The sequence below is a fragment of the Dermacentor silvarum genome, chromosome 7 (assembly GCF_013339745.2).
Source record: "Dermacentor silvarum isolate Dsil-2018 chromosome 7, BIME_Dsil_1.4, whole genome shotgun sequence".
Taxonomy (NCBI): Eukaryota; Metazoa; Arthropoda; class Arachnida; order Ixodida; family Ixodidae; genus Dermacentor; species Dermacentor silvarum.
This window is the reverse complement of record NC_051160.1, coordinates 133,905,700-133,926,932: the sequence shown is the minus strand read 5'-3', so window position 1 is coordinate 133,926,932 and position 21,233 is coordinate 133,905,700. Positions and strand designations below refer to the sequence as shown.

At 43.5% G+C, this 21,233-nt stretch overlaps 1 protein-coding gene across 1 annotated transcript; it reads right to left on the bottom strand.

Annotated features, from left to right (window-relative positions):
- Nucleotides 1–2,596: 2,596 nt before the first annotated feature.
- LOC119459751 (uncharacterized) lies at nucleotides 2,597–20,353 on the bottom strand. The gene is made up of 4 exons (XM_037721371.2): nucleotides 20,215–20,353; nucleotides 11,293–11,495; nucleotides 9,862–9,943; nucleotides 2,597–2,723 (listed from the first exon to the last, which is right to left on the bottom strand). Exons 1-4 carry the CDS (start codon nucleotides 20,285–20,287, stop codon nucleotides 2,662–2,664), a joined length of 420 nt encoding a protein of 139 aa, XP_037577299.1. The 5' UTR covers nucleotides 20,288–20,353; the 3' UTR covers nucleotides 2,597–2,661.
- Between the last annotated feature and the right edge of the window lie 880 nt (nucleotides 20,354–21,233).

Below are 21,233 nucleotides of genomic sequence, written 5' to 3'. Positions count from 1 at the left end.
GCACAGGCTGGTACTAACGCCGTAACTCAAGAGTTTATGGATGAGAAGGTCATGAGAACCAACATCGGAAGCTTTTGACAGGTCGAAGCATGGGCACCGTTCACTGTTCAGATGGCGCTACGACATTTCATGTTTCGCCCCAATATTGCCGACGCCGGCCGCTAGAGAGGCGATGAAAATGATAAGCCAGTCCGAACGACAACGGCTTCCTTATCGTCGCTCGTTTGAGAGGTATGCCCCGCGCTTTGACGATATCAAGCTCACAATTGTTCCCGCTGCTCATATCGATTGCGAACGCGTGCTATCATATGCAGAGCATGCGCACTTTGATATTTTCACAACTCGGACAGTCTTCTTTCGTGATAAGCGATCGAAAGTATCATGGCGAATGTACACAGCGTCTCTCCAGTTTTGCTGGTTTTGACACTGACCGTCCCAAAGCTTCACTTGTAGTGGCGCATAGATCGCGCGCAAACTGCAATGCACGGGGCCTATACTGCTTGTGTCTCCGATTAGCAACAGCGTGTCCCGCAGCATCAAGAAAAGAAACAAGGTTTGTTTCCACAGACCTGCCTTGAACAAAGTGATGTTGGCATATACTAATTTTATCCTTAAAGAAAAACGACAGATCTGTAAACATAGCTATTTCAAACACTTTTGCAAACGGAGAAAAGAGGGCCACGGGGCGATAATTTTTTGTCACTCACGCTGCCACTTTTTTGAATTGGCACCACAACTATTGCATTCTTCGAACAAGAATGAAATGCACTCATACGCAAAGCAAGTTTAAAAATGTGCGTTAGGAGAGGAAAAAAATAGAACAGCCTTTGATAACAAAACTTCCTATTCGGACGTAAGCAAGAAAATTTATTGGTTACATAAAAGCAGATAAGCACTAAAGCTACGAGCAAGTGCTCGTATGTATAATGAAAATATAGCTACCAATGGATAGGGCGAAAAATAGGTAGAGTGAAAGTGCTGCCTGAAAATGTACGTATTTGAAGTAATGAACTATCTGGGAGCCAAACAACACAAAAAAATCGTTTCTACTTCGGAGTACACTTCATATACACATCGCAGTGTTTACTGGACATTATGTACTACACTTGAACAACACCTCAAACGGAACACTTTCCATAAATAAAGAGAATTATTCAGAACATGGGCGGCCGCGAATTATGAAAATGAAAGATTTAAAGGCGTCATTTTGTGCGCATTAGCGTCTGTGTACATTTTAACCAAGTGCGCTTTGGTTGCAGCGATAGCAGCGTGAAGCAAGCACCAATTTTCTAGTTAGAACGGCCACTGCACATGATGCCACTGCATTATCAAATAATTTATATACGAGCATATTTTGGTTTAGTACGAAAAGATCACGTACTTGTAGCTCCAGATAATCGTAACAAATATTATCAATTCCCGAATGTCATATCTGAGCAAGGATTTGAGGGCGAATAATTGTAGTTCACTTAGAAAAGTCTTGCTCTTTGATCGATAGAGTGCGCTTCTAGGTGCCATGGCCACTGCGGGAGAGGTGAAATTTCGTTCGTTTATGCACAAGGTTCAGGTTCAATCGTGAACATGTATATAAATCAAGCATTCCAAAACTATTTTCACAATATTCGCAATTTGAAAACATAACTATGCTCTTCCTTGACCGATTGAATTAGGAAAATATTCAGGCATTGCACGCTATTCAAGGGTTTATTTACCAACAGCCGTGTGGTTTCCGTTATCAACTTGATGGGGGCTTGTTGCCTAAATTTTGTGCGGTTTCATGCCCTTGTTTTTGTTTCGCGCCATTGTGTGTAATTTGGATTAAGATGACTTCCCACATTCAACGAGATGGTAAGCCTCCTCTAAAGCCAAAACGGGAAAATTCTCTCATGGTTAATTTTTTGTTGGGCATAAGCGTAGACATATTTGTTTCTAATGTATTGATGGGACTAAAAATGAGAATATAATACGTTGGCCCCCTTTTAACATTTTATTTATTTTTTCTCTAAGTTTTCTAATATGTTACGGTTTATTATTATACATTCATCAGACTTTGGAAAACCAATGTTTGCTTTTCACGAGTCGTTTTATTTTTCCAGGCTACACGTGGCTCATTTTTACTACATGTTTTCTTTGTATGACAGAGAAGAATTAAGTAGAAAAGGTACGTTTCAGTGGTTGCGAGTCTTTTTGTTCTCTTCTTAGTGAAATAATACCATATAAGCAACCTTACAAGAAAAATACTATAGCGATAGCTTCTTGAAAGTCAAACGTAGCAAGTTCCCGTTGGAGCAGTTAATGGGGGCTGCCCTGGTGCCACTGCACTTGCAGCCGAGTCAGCTGATTTCATACGATGCGGGCTTATTGTGCCTGACACATGCGCTCGTCCCGAGCTCATTGCTGCACCATGGAGCTATTGAAAGTGTGAAGGAGGTTCGTAATACTATTAATATCGGGGAAGTTATTACGCTGTTCATTGCTGGACACACAATTGCTCTCAGGAGTTATAACCTCTCGTTCCTAACTCAATCAAATCACAGTTGCGTTTTCGTTTGGGGGAATGTGTCAAGGTGGAGAAACAAGAAATATCAATAAGTGTTCAACTGTTTTATTATACGGCATACCGAGAGATGTCCCCGTGTGTTTTGGATGTACTATTCTTTCTCACAAGGACATAAAACGAGAATTAAGGTATGGGTTTCTGGGCTCAGGCTTCTTTGGCTGACCTGAAATCAAACAAAAGCAACAGTAAGTAAATCATTGCTAGGTTGTAAATCAATAACTTGTTCCATAAATTTGTAAAGTTAATTGGCACAGTGCGGTAAGAATCAAATTAGTCATATTAATGTAGTCCCCCCCTCCACACTGCATGGTAGTGCAATTTCAGGTAGCACTCGAGGCCTGTAGAAGCAACCGTCGGCGCCAAAGCTGGGTGTGATATATACCATGGGCATCAAGTAGTCCATCCACTAAATCATTAGTTTTTGACACGGCTTATTAGAATTTCAAGTCCCAGCTGAAGAAACAGTCTGAAGGTTGTTTGTTGATGAATTGATGACGGTGCTGAGTAACGCCCTCGCATGCATCCAGTACCTCTGGTCCCACGCGTTAAACCGGTAAATCATGCTAGCCTGAGGCGTGACAGCTCTGTCATTTGCTCTGATATGCTTCACCAAGGAGATCATGCGGAGTTCAAAACATGAAAGATCGACCACAACATTGATCATTAGCTCTCTTCGTAGAACAGTTTGAATATGCAAAAATGATGGAATAATTACAAAACATTCACTAACATGATATTTTACCTTTCGAACGCGTAAACAGGACGTTTAAAAACCACAAATTCGGTAATAATACTTCCTCTACCTACAAAGCATGATTCATGAAGATTTCTATTCGCCCTGCGCTCCGCAGTCGGGCGCTGACAAGCTCTGCGGAGATTAACATCTTGTTGGGACATTACTAGCTGCATCGTGGGTATATTCTATCTCTAGAAGCCTGCCACTGCTTAAATAACAAAGAGAAACATCACTAAGCGCATCAAGAAGGCTAATGCCGATAACGTCTTTCGAAAGCTCCTGGCGATAAGCCATCCTACTGATAGTAGTCGATAACTTGTGATAAAGCTACACATGAGTTGCGAAAGCATGCCTTGTACAGTGATCGCCCATTCAGATAATCCCAAGTGATTCCTGATGACACATTGCTGTGTACGCAAGTTAAAGTGCTCGCGTGTGATGAAAGCACCTGTCTCTTAAATTTAATACAATTGGTTTAAAAAGGAACAGCTGCAAATTAGTCACAGCTTTCGGTTATCTGGTACCTATGCTTCGGTGAGTGAGTTACGCGCAGATGGCATGCATTTTTTAGCTACAACCACACAGCTTTTCTACTACAGGGCATTCTAGCCGCGCCGATTATGTACACGAAAGTTGCGGAATCAAACCTGTCACAATAGTGCACACGTTTTCACCTAGCTACTGATGCATAAGCCCTTTGGCCTCGCGTTTAATCACTGGTATTGTCATCATCAATCCTTAATGTGTGAAAAGTAACCATTCAATCGTTCTGTGCGCGCTTGCTCTAGAGACATCCTTTACTGTTGCAGTTTTCGCGAGCCAACTTTCGGCGGCCTCAATCAGAAAGTTTGTGATCTACGTCCACTACTTGTACTCTATAATTTTTCAAATAGCTTTCTTTATACGTCCCTGACCCCACAAGCATCTCAGCTCGGCTCAGCTCTTGCTGTAAGCCATGCATCGTCATCGTGCCCGTGGAAAGAACAACCACCATACTGCGCGAATTTATTAGACAAAGTTAGGCTCCTTCCACACTTCCGCTGAATGCATTTTTTTCTCACACACAGCCCTTGTCCACTTACGTCAATAGCTGCTTGATTTTTTTTCTGAAAAGTGTTTACATGTGCTTTTGGATACTGGGCTTCTATCTCAGTTATGCTTCTTGCTAGGTCGCCCAATCTAATGGCGAGCACGCAGACAATTCAGCCGCTAGCTGCTTGCATCTGCTCCAGCAGTCTTTATTGCAGTAACGCACGGTTTACGATGCTGCATATATTTGTGACATAAATGCACAAAGCTCTTCTTTGTGAAAAAAACTGCAAAAGTGACCTGAAGAACGTATTGTCTATAATTAGTAATTTGTAGCCTGTCGTCTGGTCGATCCCGGCACCGCTATGCAGTATCTCGCTTGTGGCCTTTCTCTCGGGACACAAGTCACAGCAGATGGCCAGCATGCTCTGAAGGCGTGGGTGCCGAACACATCAGGCACTTCACAGGGTGTTCAGCTGCTGGGCCTCACGCCCTTGTTACGGAAAGGGTAAGGGCCACGCAACACGAAAAGTTTGAATGGTGGCTAAACGCGACATTTGCACGATTCTTCCTCCGCAGTTCAGGTTACTCGCTATGTGTTACGTGCTAACCAATACGAAGAACGAATAAGGGATAGGGCATGGCTCCTTTTTTTCTAGAAATGCATGACCCCCACAGACAATATATCCTCGAAAACGTCTACAAGCAATGAACAGTTCTGGATCAGTTCACTTGCCTTGCGCTTTCCTTCTATTGATTGTCGGTTGGCTTCAAGTCAAATTCAAATTTATTTGAGAAAATAAATATAAAATACAGTTGTCGGGTTTAGGGGTATAAAATACACCTAAAAATAGCACTGGCATTATGATGGCAGCAGCATTTATACAATGACTACATACGACACGGCTAGTTTGGCACTCCTGCGCTACCAAGCACAAGTTGACAACGGCGTACTACGCTAAAACCAACGGCCTCACAGAGCGTCTTAATAGAACTACAAAAGACATGCTTGCTATGTCTGTTTCCGCCGACCATCATGACTAGGGCGACGATCTGCCCTTCGTAACATTTGCTTATCATTCCCCCAGACATGACTCTGCTGGTTTTCTCCGTTTTATCTCCTGTACGGATGAAATCCTACGCTGCCTTTTGACACATTGCTTCCGGCCATTCTTGACTCGCCGTCAGAATACGCCCGTGAAGCGATTTTCCGAGCTGTCGAGGCCCGCCAGATTGCACGCTTCGCAGGAAAAGCAAAGACTTTTCTATGATGCCCGCCACCGCGATGCCCACTTCAATCCTGGTGATATGGTCCTTCTTTGGACACGGTCTCGGCGAGTTGGCCTTTGCGAAAAGTTGATTTCGCCTTACTGTGTCCGGAACCGGGTCTTGCGCCAAGTGACCGATGTCACATATGAAATCACGACCCTCGATTCCACCACGTCTCGCTCTTCCACCACGCCTTAAGCGATACCACTCGGAAGATCTAGAAAGCACCGGGACGGCGGCTTCGCCGACGGAGGTTATGTTACCAAGCAATACTCGAGACAACGCCAAGGACAACAACGAAGACAATGACGCTTTCTGATGTCTCGCGTATTGCTTTTGCCATCTTGCATGATTTGTATGCGAGTGGCCACATGGTAAATAACCCTGTAAATATATTTTAAACCTTATTCCCTGTAACAATATCGTAAACTAAAAAAAACATTAAAAAAAGGAAAATTCGAACAGTATATTCGGGAGCAAAAGCCATCGGTAGTGGTATGTTTGGGCACCTTACGGTGTCCACGCTACAGGAGTGTGTCACATTTTCTCGTCACACGTATTGGTATGTTTGGGCACCCTACGGTGTCCATGCTACAGGAGTGTGTCAGATTTTCTCGTCACACATGTTGTAACGAGAAAATCTGACACATTCCTACATATTTCCTTTCCCGCGAGCTATATCAACAGAAAATCAATGTCCCCATGTGCATTAGTCACTCAAAGGTAGGCGATGAAACAGGCTCGGTTAGTTATTGCCCGTAGCGTGTTTTCTCCAAACGAAAATGTTTAGGTATACTAGACAGAATTGTTCGAGACCATACAATGTAGCAGTATATAAAATTTGCATGAAAAAGTTTGCTGTACCCCATGTTCTAATTTATTCAGTACAACGCATGGTTTGTACAACAAATCATTGGTGGATGTTGAGGTGGTTGTAACTAACAAAACATGGAACTTCTCGGTTTTCCACGCACTTATAAATTAGAGAATTTCCACAAGGAGTTTCCAGACTTATTTGCCTGCACCATGTGAGTGCCCAACAAAAGGATATACCCGTTGGTTTTCCCTATTATTTCCGCTCATTGCATAGAAACTGCGTAAGCATTGGTACCACAGAGCTTATGAAATAGTACACATGGATTGATCGGCCAGCGCCAATGTTTACATACTAGGTGACATATTTGGTTGACAGAATGTTTCACGTACACCTGCACTGGCCTTAAAATTTGCACTGGCTAGCATTCCCAAGGTACAATCTAGTACATATACAGAAAACTTTAGAGCGTGGATGGAAGGAGGGCCGCTGTTATATCTCAATTGCGAGACATCGCACGTAAAACACGAAAGCTCCAATCTGCGACAATTTGTCTTCTCATACTTTTTATTCTTTTTTCTTTATATCGCTGCAGTTCGATTAGAAGAAATGGTAAATTTGATTTGTGCTATCCTTGGCTACATGATATGATGACGTAATATTTTTGTGCCCCACATTTAGACTGACCAACCCCTTTGCAAACTTATCCTCAAGGAAGAGTTCGTTATTTCTGCGACCGCCTCGATCCTAATACCCTACTTATTGCGCGCTATTTCCAACGCAGTGGTGTTTTCAATGGTTGGAAACTTATTTCGTACTAGCACAAATACCCTTGTACATTTTAAACCTCGTTTTCGCGCGACGAATTCCATCACGCACTCTCACAATAATCAGTGCTCGGCCCTCTTGAAGCTCCTTCAACGTAAGTTTTAATTGTAGACGCGCAAGGCGGTAGATTCACTGCACAGAATCACCATGCAGACGGATTCACTTCAGGCTGCAATCACTGCCGGACCGGTCTCAACCTTATCGTTGCCTCGCCTTAAGTAATGTTCTGTTGCTGCAACGCAACAATGACCTCGGTTCACTTTTTAGCCTGCTGTGCCGTAAAAATGTTCTCGCTACACTTCTCTCAATCGCAGTCACAATTGTTCCCATAAGTACTGGCACCCATTGCGTGCTTTGACAGAGATAATATCGTCTTCAAAACACTGAACTTCGTGCGCAACCGAGCGACTATATAGCGCTCTTAGCCGATACCTTCGCTGTGCATTTGCCTCTCCCGCGATCCTTTGAAAGAAAAAAATGGCTCTATTTGCGCAGTGTCTATCGCAGTCCCCCGAATTGGATCCATCACATAGAGGTACGTCGGCTGCCGCGAAAACACGACGCTCTTCACTGCTTACAAAATTTCTTGTCTTTATATTGGTCCTCGAGGCAATGGCAAGTTTGTAGGAATGATGTGGATTACTCTAAGGTTGCCTCCGTTATAAAGTTAATGGTTAACATGTGTTTACAGCTCCCTTTCGAAGTTGGAATGCGCCAAACACTTTCAGAAGTGGAGCGGATTTGGTCGTGCCTGAGTTGCAGCGGCGCATGTGCCTGCGTTTTGGGACGACATTATTCCTTTGTCACTACGGAAATTGTGACACAAGTATAGCACCAGAAATTTGCGTCCAGATGGAGACTAGAAATTCAGGGCAATGCTCGAACGAAAAACAGGCAGCTGCGTGCAGCTGCTTCTTCACATGGGACATGCACAGTGCACACGTTGAGCCACACAGAACACCAGTTAAGCCCATTCCGCCTCCTCCTCCCGTTGATTCAAAGATGAGCCCACCTTTCTCAAGACATGAAACATATATTTATTTCTTCTTGCATAACCACAGCCCCCCAAAATGTTGCATTATGCCATCAATGTTTACGCACGTTGTAATTTGCAAAAGTAAGTTTTTTTATCCTCTTCACTTCCAAAAAATATTGTAGGTACGAAAATGAGCAATTGTTTATAAAACTTTATTTCACACTATTTCAGGAGCTCTGACGAAAAAAAAAATGGCGAAATAAGAAGCATTTAGAAACAAAAAAAATGTTTGTCTACAAACGTGGACAAACATTTTCAAAATATATCCTGAGCTGCTCGGAGCCATTTTCATTTTTTAGCCGCCGCCTCAGGTGAGATATGGCGCCATCCTTTGGAATTAGGGCATACCATGATGCAGGCTGAGAAAGTCGCGTGACTTTATTGCCTTGGTACGTTTCGCTGAGGCGAACTTGGATGTAAAAAAATTGTCCACAAATATAAACACTGGTAGCGAACAGGAATTTCTGTGGGAACGTTCTCAGCCATCTTCTTTTTTTAGCGGCCGCTTAAGCCATGACATGGCTTCCTCCTTTAGAAGTTCAGTAAACCATAGTACAGGCTGAGAAATGTGTGTAATTTTAATGTCTTGGAGATTTTCACTCAGGAGTACCTGGCTATACAATGAGTGTCCACAAATGTGGACGCTGGAATCGAAGAGCACATAAGAAATTCATATTTGCACGAGTTGCAATCGAAGAGCATGAACGACACTGTAGCCTCGGATAGATGTACACGTATAGGACAATCAGCCTCCTGAAATTCCTGCTACCGGCAATGCAGCATAGCCAAATCTAAAAAAAAATAAACACAATCACGCAGTCTGTCGTCGACGCGCAATAAACTGCTATTTTATTGCACAATATGAGATAAGCCCTGTTCAAGCAAATAAATTGCTACAGCTGGCACTGTACTTTCCTACAACACTAGAGAGGTGTTGTACTAGGGCAGCTGTGCACGCAACTGTGGCTGCGCTGCGTATTTATTTCTCCAATGCTTACAGCCGTTAACGTCGGAACATAGATCAAGGTATCCATTCCTCAATATAAATTCAGCTGCATAATGTTTCTTCTGAGCCGCATATATTTGTCGTGCATGGTTGCGGCTGCGGTATATGTCTCAAGGACAGAGGCATGCCGAAAATGGAATATTCCTCATGCCGCCCATGTGCATGAGTAATGATACAGCAGTATGGCTGAATTTATGTTTACATCTGCTTCACGAGCATTGTTTTTTCTGCTTGACACATGCGAATAATTATTGTTATTTGTTCTGAAAACATACATTCACTTGAAAAGATAGGGAACGCGAGGAGCAGGCTGGCAATAGCCATATGGGCACAACGCCTGCCTACTCTTCAGAAAGGGGGAGACAGAAACATGGATATGAAGGATAGGAAGAAGGTGATGGAAGATACAAGAAAGAGCAAGACGACAAATCTCAAACAATAAAGCCGAACACACACTGTACAGGTCACGCACAGCAGGTCATGGTACTAAAATATGTTAAAAAAGAATAAATAGTGTCTGAGGTCTTGTCAATTGAAAACAGAAGTAACATTACCCTAAGAAATACAACGGAAAAGTACTCACAGTAGTAAATCGGCGGACAGTTACCGCCGAAGCAGTACACGTTGAAGGAGCCACAGCGAGTTCCTCGCGGGCAAGTCGTTCTCTGTAGGAAGCCGACAGAAAGCAAGATGTTCTAAACAATGGTATATATTTAGATACCATGCCTTAGCGGCCGAAGGGGGCGAATTGCCGGACAAGTGCCCCAATTTGTCCCCAACTTGTTCCTCTTAGTACTATGATGGGGATGCCATGGTGAATACTGTGCGATATTCTTAAGCTAAATTTTCATTTCTTCTTCTACAACGCGAGCATTTAGCACTGCCTGTAAATTTATAAATAATTCTTAGCCAACTTATTTATCATCAAGAAAGAACAAATAAATTGAAGAAATCGGTGTTAGACATACACTGTTGCCTAATAATCAAGCAACTGTTAGTTTGGTTATGAAAATGTTACAAATATTTAAATTTGTTTTGCAGATTCAAGCATCCAGCTTGGTCTTCAAGCTGCAAAGGTAAATGCCTGGTTGGAACAAGTAATTAAATTAATACTCATGAAGCAGCTACCAACAGTGATGTGAAAACTGCGACGTGTCAGAGCCGTTGCGTCTCTTTGATAACGTTAATTGGAGAGAGGTGCAGCGGTGCTCATAAACATTCCGTTCTCGCTCACGGCTCAGATATATTATACAAACAGCTCCCGAAAACATTTCATTTTTGGTCCGTTCTAGGACGGGCTCTGCTACAAAAGGAGCAATCTCTGCTCATACTTTTCCCTCTCCAAGGCAATGGCCCGGCCGTGGTCAATTCGGTGTAGAATAGCTACCAAGGCTCTGCTACAGCAACTGAACGATTTCAACACAGTGATCAGTGCTGTAGCGAATTTCTGCGAGCTGTTTAGTTAGCTTATTGAATGAAAATAGATGGAATAATTGAGGGATGCTGCAGCCTCACATTTCAGTAATGAAGTACAATGATGTTCCCTTTTAGAATTTTGAAGCATCAGACCAATAAATACAATTTCTTGGGTTATGTTTGCTGCATGATACAGCGTACATTATAAAACAGAAGGAAAGTGATACCGTAGTAAGGCCTTAGTGGACAGAACCTTATCTATGGCCATTAATATTTTATTCTTTCTGTTGTATTATTTGGATAGCGTGTAGATTCATCGAGACAACATTTTCAATTGTGGCTGTATTTTTATTTCATATGCCAGCGTGACCTTACCGCCAACGGTCTTCCAACCTTCTCAACAACCTCCCAACAACGTTACCACAACCTCTCAGAAAAAAGCAAAACTACACTTATACCCAAACTTTCAGAGAAAAAATTACTTTCAGTAACATAAGGCTGTGTTATGCATCCTCTTTATTCGCTACGCAGTGAATCTTGGGAAACATTATAAATTATCTGCCCACATTATCGGAAAAAAACCACTAATGTTATTTACCCCACATTTTTCCTCTTGAAGTTGGAACGAAGGATATACTGGACGAGGTCGACCCGTGCTGCGATAACGATTCGGTCGGGGCAATTCGAACAAATAATCTTCGTTGATGTAGGAGCGTAGAGAACCTCCGAAATATTCATCTCGGTTGTTGCGTTCGAACGGGAAACCTATAGAGTCCTCTTCAAAAAGATGTATGGCACATACTGAAAGAATATAACGAAGTGCACAAATGTGATCCACTTAAATATATCGACAATTCCGCTTAACCAGTCATGTTTGACAAGAACAAATGTTTGTACTTAAAACACAAATTTTTCCTGTTACGGTCACTGAACTCGTGATCGCAGTTTTTCTTGGGCCTTGGGTATTAGTGCTAACCATGAAGATGACAAATTCTATAACAGCTAGGCATGAAATAATCGACACCTGTAATTAAGCAAGCATTGCAGAAAATGATAAATGAATGATAAATTTCTTATCGGGTTATGTCCTACTGACTCAAGTGTAGCACGGAACTTCAAGAAAATCAAAGCGAAGAAAAGGGGCAAGAAAAAAAAGAAAACGCATGAGAGCTTCTCAGAAATGTGTTTCCTGCCATGTTGTGCTGAAAAAAATCAGAAGAGAGTTCATCTTTATGGGCTTGGATGAATATGATGAAAAAAACAGGCCTGCGAGGTTCGTCCCGGTTATTACTGTTCGTATATATTCACATGGAGGCTTTCCTGAATAAAACCATACAGCACACATCGACGTCATTCAATACTGCTCATAATTGCTTGCAATCTCAACGAGCATGATTCGGAACAATTCTGCAGTGAGCCGAGATATTGAATTTTAGGCTTGCTCACTGCACATGGGTTCGTGGACAGCTCAGTACCCACTAGAACCCAAGCTGTGTGCCGGTTCCATTAATAAATTTCTGTGAGAGACGTGTTCATATTCCCATCAAGCGAGAACTCAGAATTACCTGCAGAAACGAGGCATACGCGCGTAGATGTTGTTTGAACCAAATAAGTGAGAATACGCCTTGTTAGAACAAACGGCTTTCTCTCCATCGCTTTGTAATTTATATTAAGAGTATTCCACAGAGTTTACTAGGGGGGTGGGAATAGGAATTTTTGCGACCAAACCGAATACAAATCGAATAATGCCAGATACGAATCGAATATCGAATACTTTTGAAATACGTTTCGAATAATGAACAGCGGTTATCACATTCAATGCAAAACGTTGTTCGCATCGCAGTATTCTTAAAGCTAGCAAGTTTATCTAATTACATAGTACGCTCTCACGGAGCGGCATATTTTCGAGAGTTTTCGATTGGTTTTGACGCTGATTAGCGACACAACGTAATTACGGGCGTCAAAAACGTGGGGTCCTCACTGTGCAGCGTATAATTTCGAGACATCGGCACGCCGAATTACAGGCGTCAAAAGCGTCGTGGTCTCACGGCGTGGCATCTGGATTCGAGACGCGACACGCCGATTACGGACCCAGAAGTGTGCGTGTACGTCCGCGTGGTAGTGCCGAGCTCGACCTTCGCCCTTGACCTTGGCAGAGAGGGGAATCTACCGGCTCCTCGTCCATGGTGAAAGGGGCGCGGCCAAGACCTTTGGGAGGAGTCGTGAATTAATTAGGTGAACACTGCATACCGACAGTTCCCCTACATAGGGAACTACGGAAAGGAGAGGCTATTTAAGCGCAGGTTTTGGGCCCTGCTGATTAGTCTAGAAGCTGAACCTATACGCTGCTGAAAAGCCGTCGGGGGGCTAGTGCCGTCCAGTATCGCCTGGGCCGCCTGGCCACGTCGGAACTGCGAGGAACTAGTTGACGTACGAGACTACAAAGCAACGTCTACAACGAAGCTCACGGTAGTTCGCCTCAAGTTAGCTCAACCTCCTTGAGAGAAGACGTCAGATATAGACTCCCGGGAAACCCAGCCCAGCAATCGCATCCACCTCGACAAGATCGGCCGCCAGCATTCCTCGGGAAAGCTCTGCGCACCGACTTCACGGTTTATGGAATTCCTGCTGCTGCCCTGGCCACGCGTATGTCATCGTTGGTTTCTTTTTTTTAACTGTGCTTTCTTTTGTAACTTTATTTGTAGTGAAACGTTGTTAAGTGTTATTCTTGTATATTCGATCCGCGTCCTGTTTCATATGTATATGTATTGTTAATTGCTGATCATATTTCTCTGTCATCATTGTGTTATAATAGGTTCATATGTGTTAGTCTGTCTTGTGTTTTTTATTACCGTATTTTATTTTATTAATTTGTATGTAGTTTATCAGCCGATAATATCTTGTTTTTTTGTTCACTCCCGATTCTGACTCTTTTCACTGCGTCCGCTCGAGTACGGAACGACCAACTGGCTTGTATACCCCGTCGATCGACTTCGCGCCGACGACGAATCGGTAACAGCTGTGACATAAACTGGCGTGAAGAGTTGTTAATTAAAAGGACAAAAGGAGCATTCATGGGAAACGAGTAGTTTATTCGCATGCATAGTACTCTGCAGATAGCTCGAATGATCGCTGCAGTGTATAGCCGTAAAGTATGGCCACCTAAGCAACATAGCCGCCTCTACCACGAAAATTCTCATGTTTTATTTATATACTATGCCCACGGCGTGATGCCACACTTTTGCCCCAATCTTATATTAATTTGGGCGCAGTCAACATTCGGTAAAAATTTGAAAATATTTGAAAAATATTCGCATTTGCAAATAGTGAACCTTCCATTGGAAGACCGAATCGAAGACGATACTGTTCCATTCGTTTTTCGAAAGTTTTGAATATTCGCACACCTTTAGAGTTTTCCTTTTCCACCCTTGATGAAGCGAATATTTGGGCTATGCCTGTTAGCACAATGATAACGTCATTTTGTTTAATCATAGCGGAAATAAAATAATGTCGCCAATAAGCCACTAGCACAAGTACTCATTTATCCTGCAGGACACGAGCGCTCATAATTTTATTTTTAAAGAAAATAGGCAGAACAACTGGCGTCGAAATTCACAAGTGTAGCGCCACAATGCCTGGTTCAGTAGGGTAATTTTTCAAGATGTGGCATCTCTGCAATGCGTAGTCTGACAGCGCCGCCAGCGAGTCTCTGCACGTGGACTCAGGAGCACAGTTTTCGAGAACGGGAAGGATATGAAATATAATAATTCGTAGCATTGTATGGCGAATCTCTGAGAAATACATATAAAGCCAGATAATTCCTTTCCCAATAAAGGGCAAAAATGCGCAGTTTAAGTCGATAGTACGTGCGCGCGGTTGACAGCTGCCATCCGATGTACAGTGACAAACGACCCATTGTCCGCGAAAACAATTGGCACGACGGCGCAATACATTCTACGAGCTCGCCTGCTTTCGCCGTTCCCCATATGCCATACGTAGAAAGGAAGTTTTAAACCTAGGTCATGAATGCCTAAGCATATACTAAATGACCAGTAAGGTGGACCAGTAAGGTGGAAGTCGACCAAAGACGACCCAAAAAGAATAGATGCGCCACTCGAATATTAATTACACATTCTCGCTAGGCCATCCCCCTGCGCTGCATATGACGGCATTCACGTGTTGGTTCTCCCTGAACGAGAACCATTCTCCTTGAACGATAACCGTCAAAGATGTGCGTAGTATTGTACGGCAGTAAGCGTGGTGCGGAATGTGTAGGTTCCTCAATGTAAATATGTGCATCTCTATGCTACTACTTCTCACGCATATATAAATAAATAACGCATATACTACATCAGCATATATCCCACAAACATCATTACCACTCATAACACATTTCGCACCCCACCGACCACCATATGTTGGACACAGTTGCCCTACAGCGATGTCCCGCCTAAATTTTTTACTTTTATAAGTCATATTGAATTTCACAACACTATTCAGAACTTTAGGCTTGATGCTAAATGAAAGCAACGGCCTCAGTTAGATGTGTCTTCTTTTCTTTTTTATTCACAATTTGAAGACCAACGCCTCAGTAACGTGAATAAAAAAAAACATTTCATGAAGGTAATCACGGCAGTTTCAATTGCCAATAAAAGGCTGTCGCCCTTAGACTATGACATCAACAAAAATCACGCGTGGCATACTTCATTTTGTTGAAGCGATAGCTAAACTCATGTTTGATAATTTCGTTGCAATTCAGTTTGAATATGGCCGCTCTCACGACACCTACAAATAAAGCACCTTTTCGTCTCACTGATGTAGGTAATGCTTTAGTAGGTAAATTAGAGAACTGCTACAGCCACGCTTATAGGAGCGTTTGAAAGCCGTACTTGAACATTCATTCACGTGTGGCCAATATACATGGCGTGGCGCTGCTACGCTCGAGGTCGCGGGTTCTAGCTCTCCTGTGGTGGCCGCATTTCAATGGCACAAAATGCAAAACTGGTCGTGTGTTCACATTGAGGTGCACAATAAATAATTCCAGGTCGTCAAAGTCAAAGTGATTCCGGACTCGCCCACTACGGCTGTCTGATATCACAACCTATACAAAAAAAAAAAGAAAAACCTATATACGCATAAAAGGTCTGCAACACGAAGCAATGAAATTGTATATATATATATATATATATATCATAAGAAACCAACAAAAAAGGACACCAAGGACAGCATAGGGAAAATGCAGTTCTCAATTGAAATACAAAAATAATAAATAAATGGAAATTAAAGTAGACAAACAACAACTTGCCGCCGGTGGGGAACGATCCCACTTCTTCGCATTGCGCGTGTGATCTTCTCACCGCTGAGCTACTGCGGCGCCGTTTTCCCATCCACTTCCTGGGGTATTTATGTTTTACTACTAAAACTAATGCTGGGAGAGTTAGCCAGCGCCACCACTCACAACCCTTGGCGGCTGATGTGAAACAACCTTTCTGCCGCACGCGTCACCAGTACGTGATCTTTTTTTTTATTGAAGGCAACTGGTCCATAAACCCACATATGCTACCAGAAGACATCAATGTTGCCGGATTCGAGACCCTTGCTATGTAATGAACGAGAAGAAAGGGAAGCAAGGGGCCCGATTTTCATTATTCATATCAGAAGAAGCCAACAAACATAGACATCAAGGAATATATATCATATCAAATCAAACACGAACATCTTGTCCTTGGTGTTGTTGTTTGTTGTCTTCTTAAGATATCATTAATAAAAATCGGTCACTCGGTTCCCTTTCTTCTCATTCATATTGTAAGACGACGCCGGTACGAAGGCCGAGCCCTTGTATTTCAGCGGAGCGCGAGCCAGCAAGCGAGCACCAACCCGGCAAGCGATGATGATGATTATGAAGATGGGTATATACAGATGAAGACGATGATGAACTCCATAGTTAGCACTCACACTAACTTTTCCCCCTCAAGAAAGCGGTTGCTAAGGCAACTAGTCAGAAACAGTACCAACGCCGAAGATACGGCTTCAGGCGAGAGACGTGAACGATTTTGGTGCTGCCGCAACGGCGGTCAGTAGCCGACCTAACAGGAGCGACGCGATAGTTCACAGGATATGTTCTTTCAAGCACGGTGTACGGGCCAAAATACCTGTGAAGAAATTTTTCACAGAGCCCCAGCCATGGACTTTGCTCTTGTCCTCAATGGTCGCGGTGTTGGCACGCGCAATTTTACGGCAGTGGGCGACGCGAGTGGCTAACTCTTCTGGTACAGATGTGGATGGAACCGAAGGCGTATAGAGAGAAAGGTGGTGTCCAAAACAAAAGACTGTGCACGGCCGTACATGAGAAAAATGGAGCTGTAGTTTGTTGTATGTGAATGGTAGTGTTATAAGCAAACGTGACGCAAGGAAGTATAGTATCCCAGCCTTTGTGGTCGGGTTTAACATACATGGAGATCATGTCGGAGAGAGTCCGATGGAAACGCTCTTTAAAGCCATTGGTTTGGGGATGATGCTCTGAGGTGGTCTTAAGGATGGTGTTACAGGCCTGCAGGACTTGAGCAAGGAAATGCGAAAGAAATGTCTTGTCATGGTCACTCAGAAGAACACGAGGCGCACCGTGGCGCTAGATAATGCCGTGCAGGACAAACTCGGCGACTTCAGAGGGAGCACCAGAACGAAGAGCTGCCGTCTCGGCGTAGCGACTGAGAGGGTCCGCGGCCGTGACAATCTGGCGTTGGACCGCGGGTGTAAGCGGAAGGGGTCTGTATAAGTTTAAACCCACACATTCGAAGGGAACGGACGGGCGCTGCAATGGTTGTAAAGGGCCGGCGGGAAGAGAGTTTGAACGTTTTCGGTGTTGGCATGACGCACAATAACCGGCGTACTTGGCAACACTAGTGGACAGGTCAGGCCAAAAACAACGAGTCTTAATGCGGTCGTAGGTTTTGTGAAATCCTAAGCGGCCAGCCGTTGCATCGTCGTGAAACTCTTGTAAAACTTGTAGTCGAAGTGAGCTAGGAACTACTGGAAGCCATCGGTGACCGGTAGGGTGGTAAACGTGCCGAAATAATCATCTATCGTGAAGTTTAAACCGTGCAAGGTATCGTCTAAAGCGGCGGCTGTTAGGGAGGACTGGATAAGCCAGTGAGCCGGTCGATAATTGTGCGGCAGTATGTATCTGCACGTTGGAGGGAGGCGAGGTCTCCTGACGACAAAATGTCTACCGAGGTTATGAGCCGTACTGGGGCCATCATCGTGGTCGGTTGGCTGAGTGGTGCCCAACAGATGGAAGATGATACATGGGCATTTGGCGACAGTGGGCAGCGAGACAAGAGCGTCAGCATCTTGGTGTTGCCTTATATGTGACGTTGTTGTTGTACTCCTGCAAACGCGGCACCCAACGGCGGAGGCATCCGGACAAATTCTTCAGAGTGGACAACCAACACTGAGCAGATGATCAGTGCCAATTGTGAAATGGCGGCCATACAAATAGGGGCGAAACTTTTGTATGGACCATACGATGGCAAGGCATCCTTTTCAGTTATATAATAATTTCGCTCAGCAGGAGTACGAGTACAACTCGCGGAGGCCTTGACTTGCTCTTCAGACACGTGGTTCCGCTGCAGCAGGACAGCGCCGATTCCATGCGCCAGTATGTAGGACAGTAGAGGCTGTGGGATCAAAATGACGAAGCACTGGTCCTAACGTGGGACATCGCTTGAGGTTTAAAAGGCGGCTTCACATTCATCCTTCCAGGTATAGGGTGTGGTGGTGGTCCGAAGTTTATGAAGAGGAGCTGTGATAGTCGCGAAGTCATAGACAAAGCAGCGGAAGTACGACGCTAATCCGAGAAAGTTGCGAAGGTCTTTAGGTGTGGTTGGTATTGGGAAATGTAGTACAGCAGCGACTTTGTAGGGATCTGGCTCAAGGCCGTGCTTGCTGACGATGTGACCTAATACAATGATGCTGCGGCTCGCAAATCGACACTTCTTAGTACTGAGCTGGAGACCGGCTTTGGCAAGACACGTAATAACGTCGTCTAAACGTTCTAGGTGCTGGGAGAAGATGGACGAAAAGAGGACAATATCGTCCAGGTAACAAAGGCAGGTTTTCCATTTTAGGCCGCGCAGTACGGTATCGATCATTCGTTTAAAGTTGGCTGACACAATGCACAGACCGAAGGCATTAAACTGGATTCGAAAAGGCCATCAGATGTTGAAATCGCTGTCTTCTCTTTATCGGGCTCATGCATCGGGATCTGCCAATAGCCAGAACGCAAGTCGATGCTCGAAAAGTAATCGGCAGCTGGTAAGGTATACAAATCATCGTCAATAGACATCCTTGCTTCCCCATGATGGGGAAGCATTTTTCTTGCAATCGCGCACACAGCATCCATAAACCATGCAAATCTCATTGGCTTCCATAAAAGCTTCTTGCTCTCACACTTTTAACTAGGCAGGAAAAGCATTGATGTCAAAAATAGAGCTAATAACGCATTCATTGAAATGTGAACAGACAACCTATTGCAACCTCATGCTCATTTGCAGTATTTTATTTTGGCAAACAGTAGAGCACATGCCTGAAAGATGCATGTCAAAATGTAGGCGCGCTTATGGTAAACACGTGTCTGTATCCAGCGATTTACTCAACAGAGGTTACCCGTTAACCGCAAGTTTTATTCCCTGCTACGAAACCGCTGGACACATTACAACGCAAATGCCCTACTAAAGGAAAGTATTGGTAAAATAAATAACGCCTAAAATAGCAACACACACCTTAATCTTTTTAACATCACCACAACGCACGGATGCTTCCCAAAAACACACAAATAATACGAAAAGAAACGTGCCAGCGAACAGTGCTTCGGGGCGGCGAGCGGCTTTTTTTCGCACAGCCAAGTGCTGCAGCAGCTGGCTGAAAAGTACAGCATGGTGGCTGAACCCGCCGAGATGCGCTAGGTGGCGCTACTGTTCCATTATTATTGGGAAGGTGAGACCCAGTGAGACCTCTATATAACGTGCCCCTTCCAGAAGCGCTTGTAATTAAATTGGACGCAAGCGTCAACCGGCCAGCTGTCGAGATAAGCAAGGGCCGTTTGGATTATTGGTCGAGCAAAAACAGGAAAGATTTTGAAACGGTCGGATGTGTTACAGGCATAGGTAGCGCTACAACGCGGATAGAGAAGCTTTGAGGAAGTGTAAAAAGATGAAGGGGATGTATAAAAAAATGCTAGTATGAAAAGCATCTGTGACATAGCTGATTAACTCAAAAAGGCTTGGTGAATATCTTTCCCTGCCCTGTTTAATATGGGATGCCAATAATTCTTCATATTATTGAAATATCGAAAGGTTAACGGTGGAAAACAGTGAAGAAAAAGCGTAAAACAGCACTCATTCACTGGCGAAATACAGCCGCTTGTCTTCGCAATAAAGCCTTGCGTAAGCATATACAAACGCACCAATGACACCGGCTCACAGTAAAAACAGAGGGGAAAAAATCAATAATGGGAACCCACCTGCGCTGAAGAAGAATATCTCAAAAACAGCCGTTCTCGTTAGTAGACTCATATTAAATTGTACTCTTCCCATGAAATACCACGGTCCTGTCGTATTAAACTACCCGGTAACGTTCAGGTGCAGTATTGTGACCCTTAAGGGTTACAAAAAAAAATCATCAGCAAAAGCATGCAGCTTTAGCATTGAATCAGACACAGTGTATTTTGGATTTTACTCAGAAACATAAAATATACCACGACAAAAGGTATTGTTTAAGCAGTATGGACGTACAATAAGAGAACAATGCATGTGTTTCAGAGTGCGCTAGTTTCAGTACGAGCTTGTGCGCGCTGTGTCTGACGAAGGGTACCACTAGTCTCTTGCTTTCGACTTTCAAGTAGAGTGCATGAGACGCAGATGTTCTGTTAGAGCCAGACGTTTTTTTTTTCATGTTTTTTTAAATGACGAGAAGAGTGCAGAAAGTAGCCTAGTGCCACCGAGCAAAAATATTCGTCCGTGCCACGGAATTTTTGAAAAAAATTGCGATGTAAAATAGAAAAATTGCAGTGCTTGAACGTGGCCGCTATACGGGGTGATCATTCCTAAGCTTTCCGACATTTTTGAATATCGCCTGTTGGAGATAACATAATACTAGTCTTTGATCTAGATTATTCATCGTAATCGTAACACGATTACAAACCGCCTAACATGGTAAAGTCATATTGCTAAAACATGCTCATCCGCTTCTAAAAACCTCGGTTTCTTGAGGCACAAGCTAAAAACACCTTCGTCAGAAATAAAACTACTGGCTTATAATGCTTTTATAAAACCTAAATTAGATTAGGCTAGTGTCGTTTTGGATCCATATCTCAAGAAAGATATTAGGAAACTTGAGATGGTGCAACGCAAAGCTGTCCGTTTTATATTTAATGCTTACCAGAAAAATGACTCTCCGTCAACACTCATAGCTAGTAATATTATCCCTGTTTCACAACACCAAAGAGCAGTTGCTAGGCTGAAATTTCTCGACTCACTGTAT

Bases quoted from the DNA above. Each gene is read 5' to 3' on its own strand.
- LOC119459751 (XM_037721371.2), bottom strand. From the start codon at position 20,287: ATGGGAAGAGTACAATTTAATATGAGTCTACTAACGAGAACGGCTGTT. The intron at 9,944-11,292 runs GTAAATAACATT...GGCTTCCTACAG, and splicing joins TTCAAGAGGAAAAATGTGGG to AGAACGACTTGCCCGCGAGG. The intron at 2,724-9,861 runs GTGAGTACTTTT...GTTTGATTTCAG, and splicing joins CTGTCCGCCGATTTACTACT to GTCAGCCAAAGAAGCCTGAG.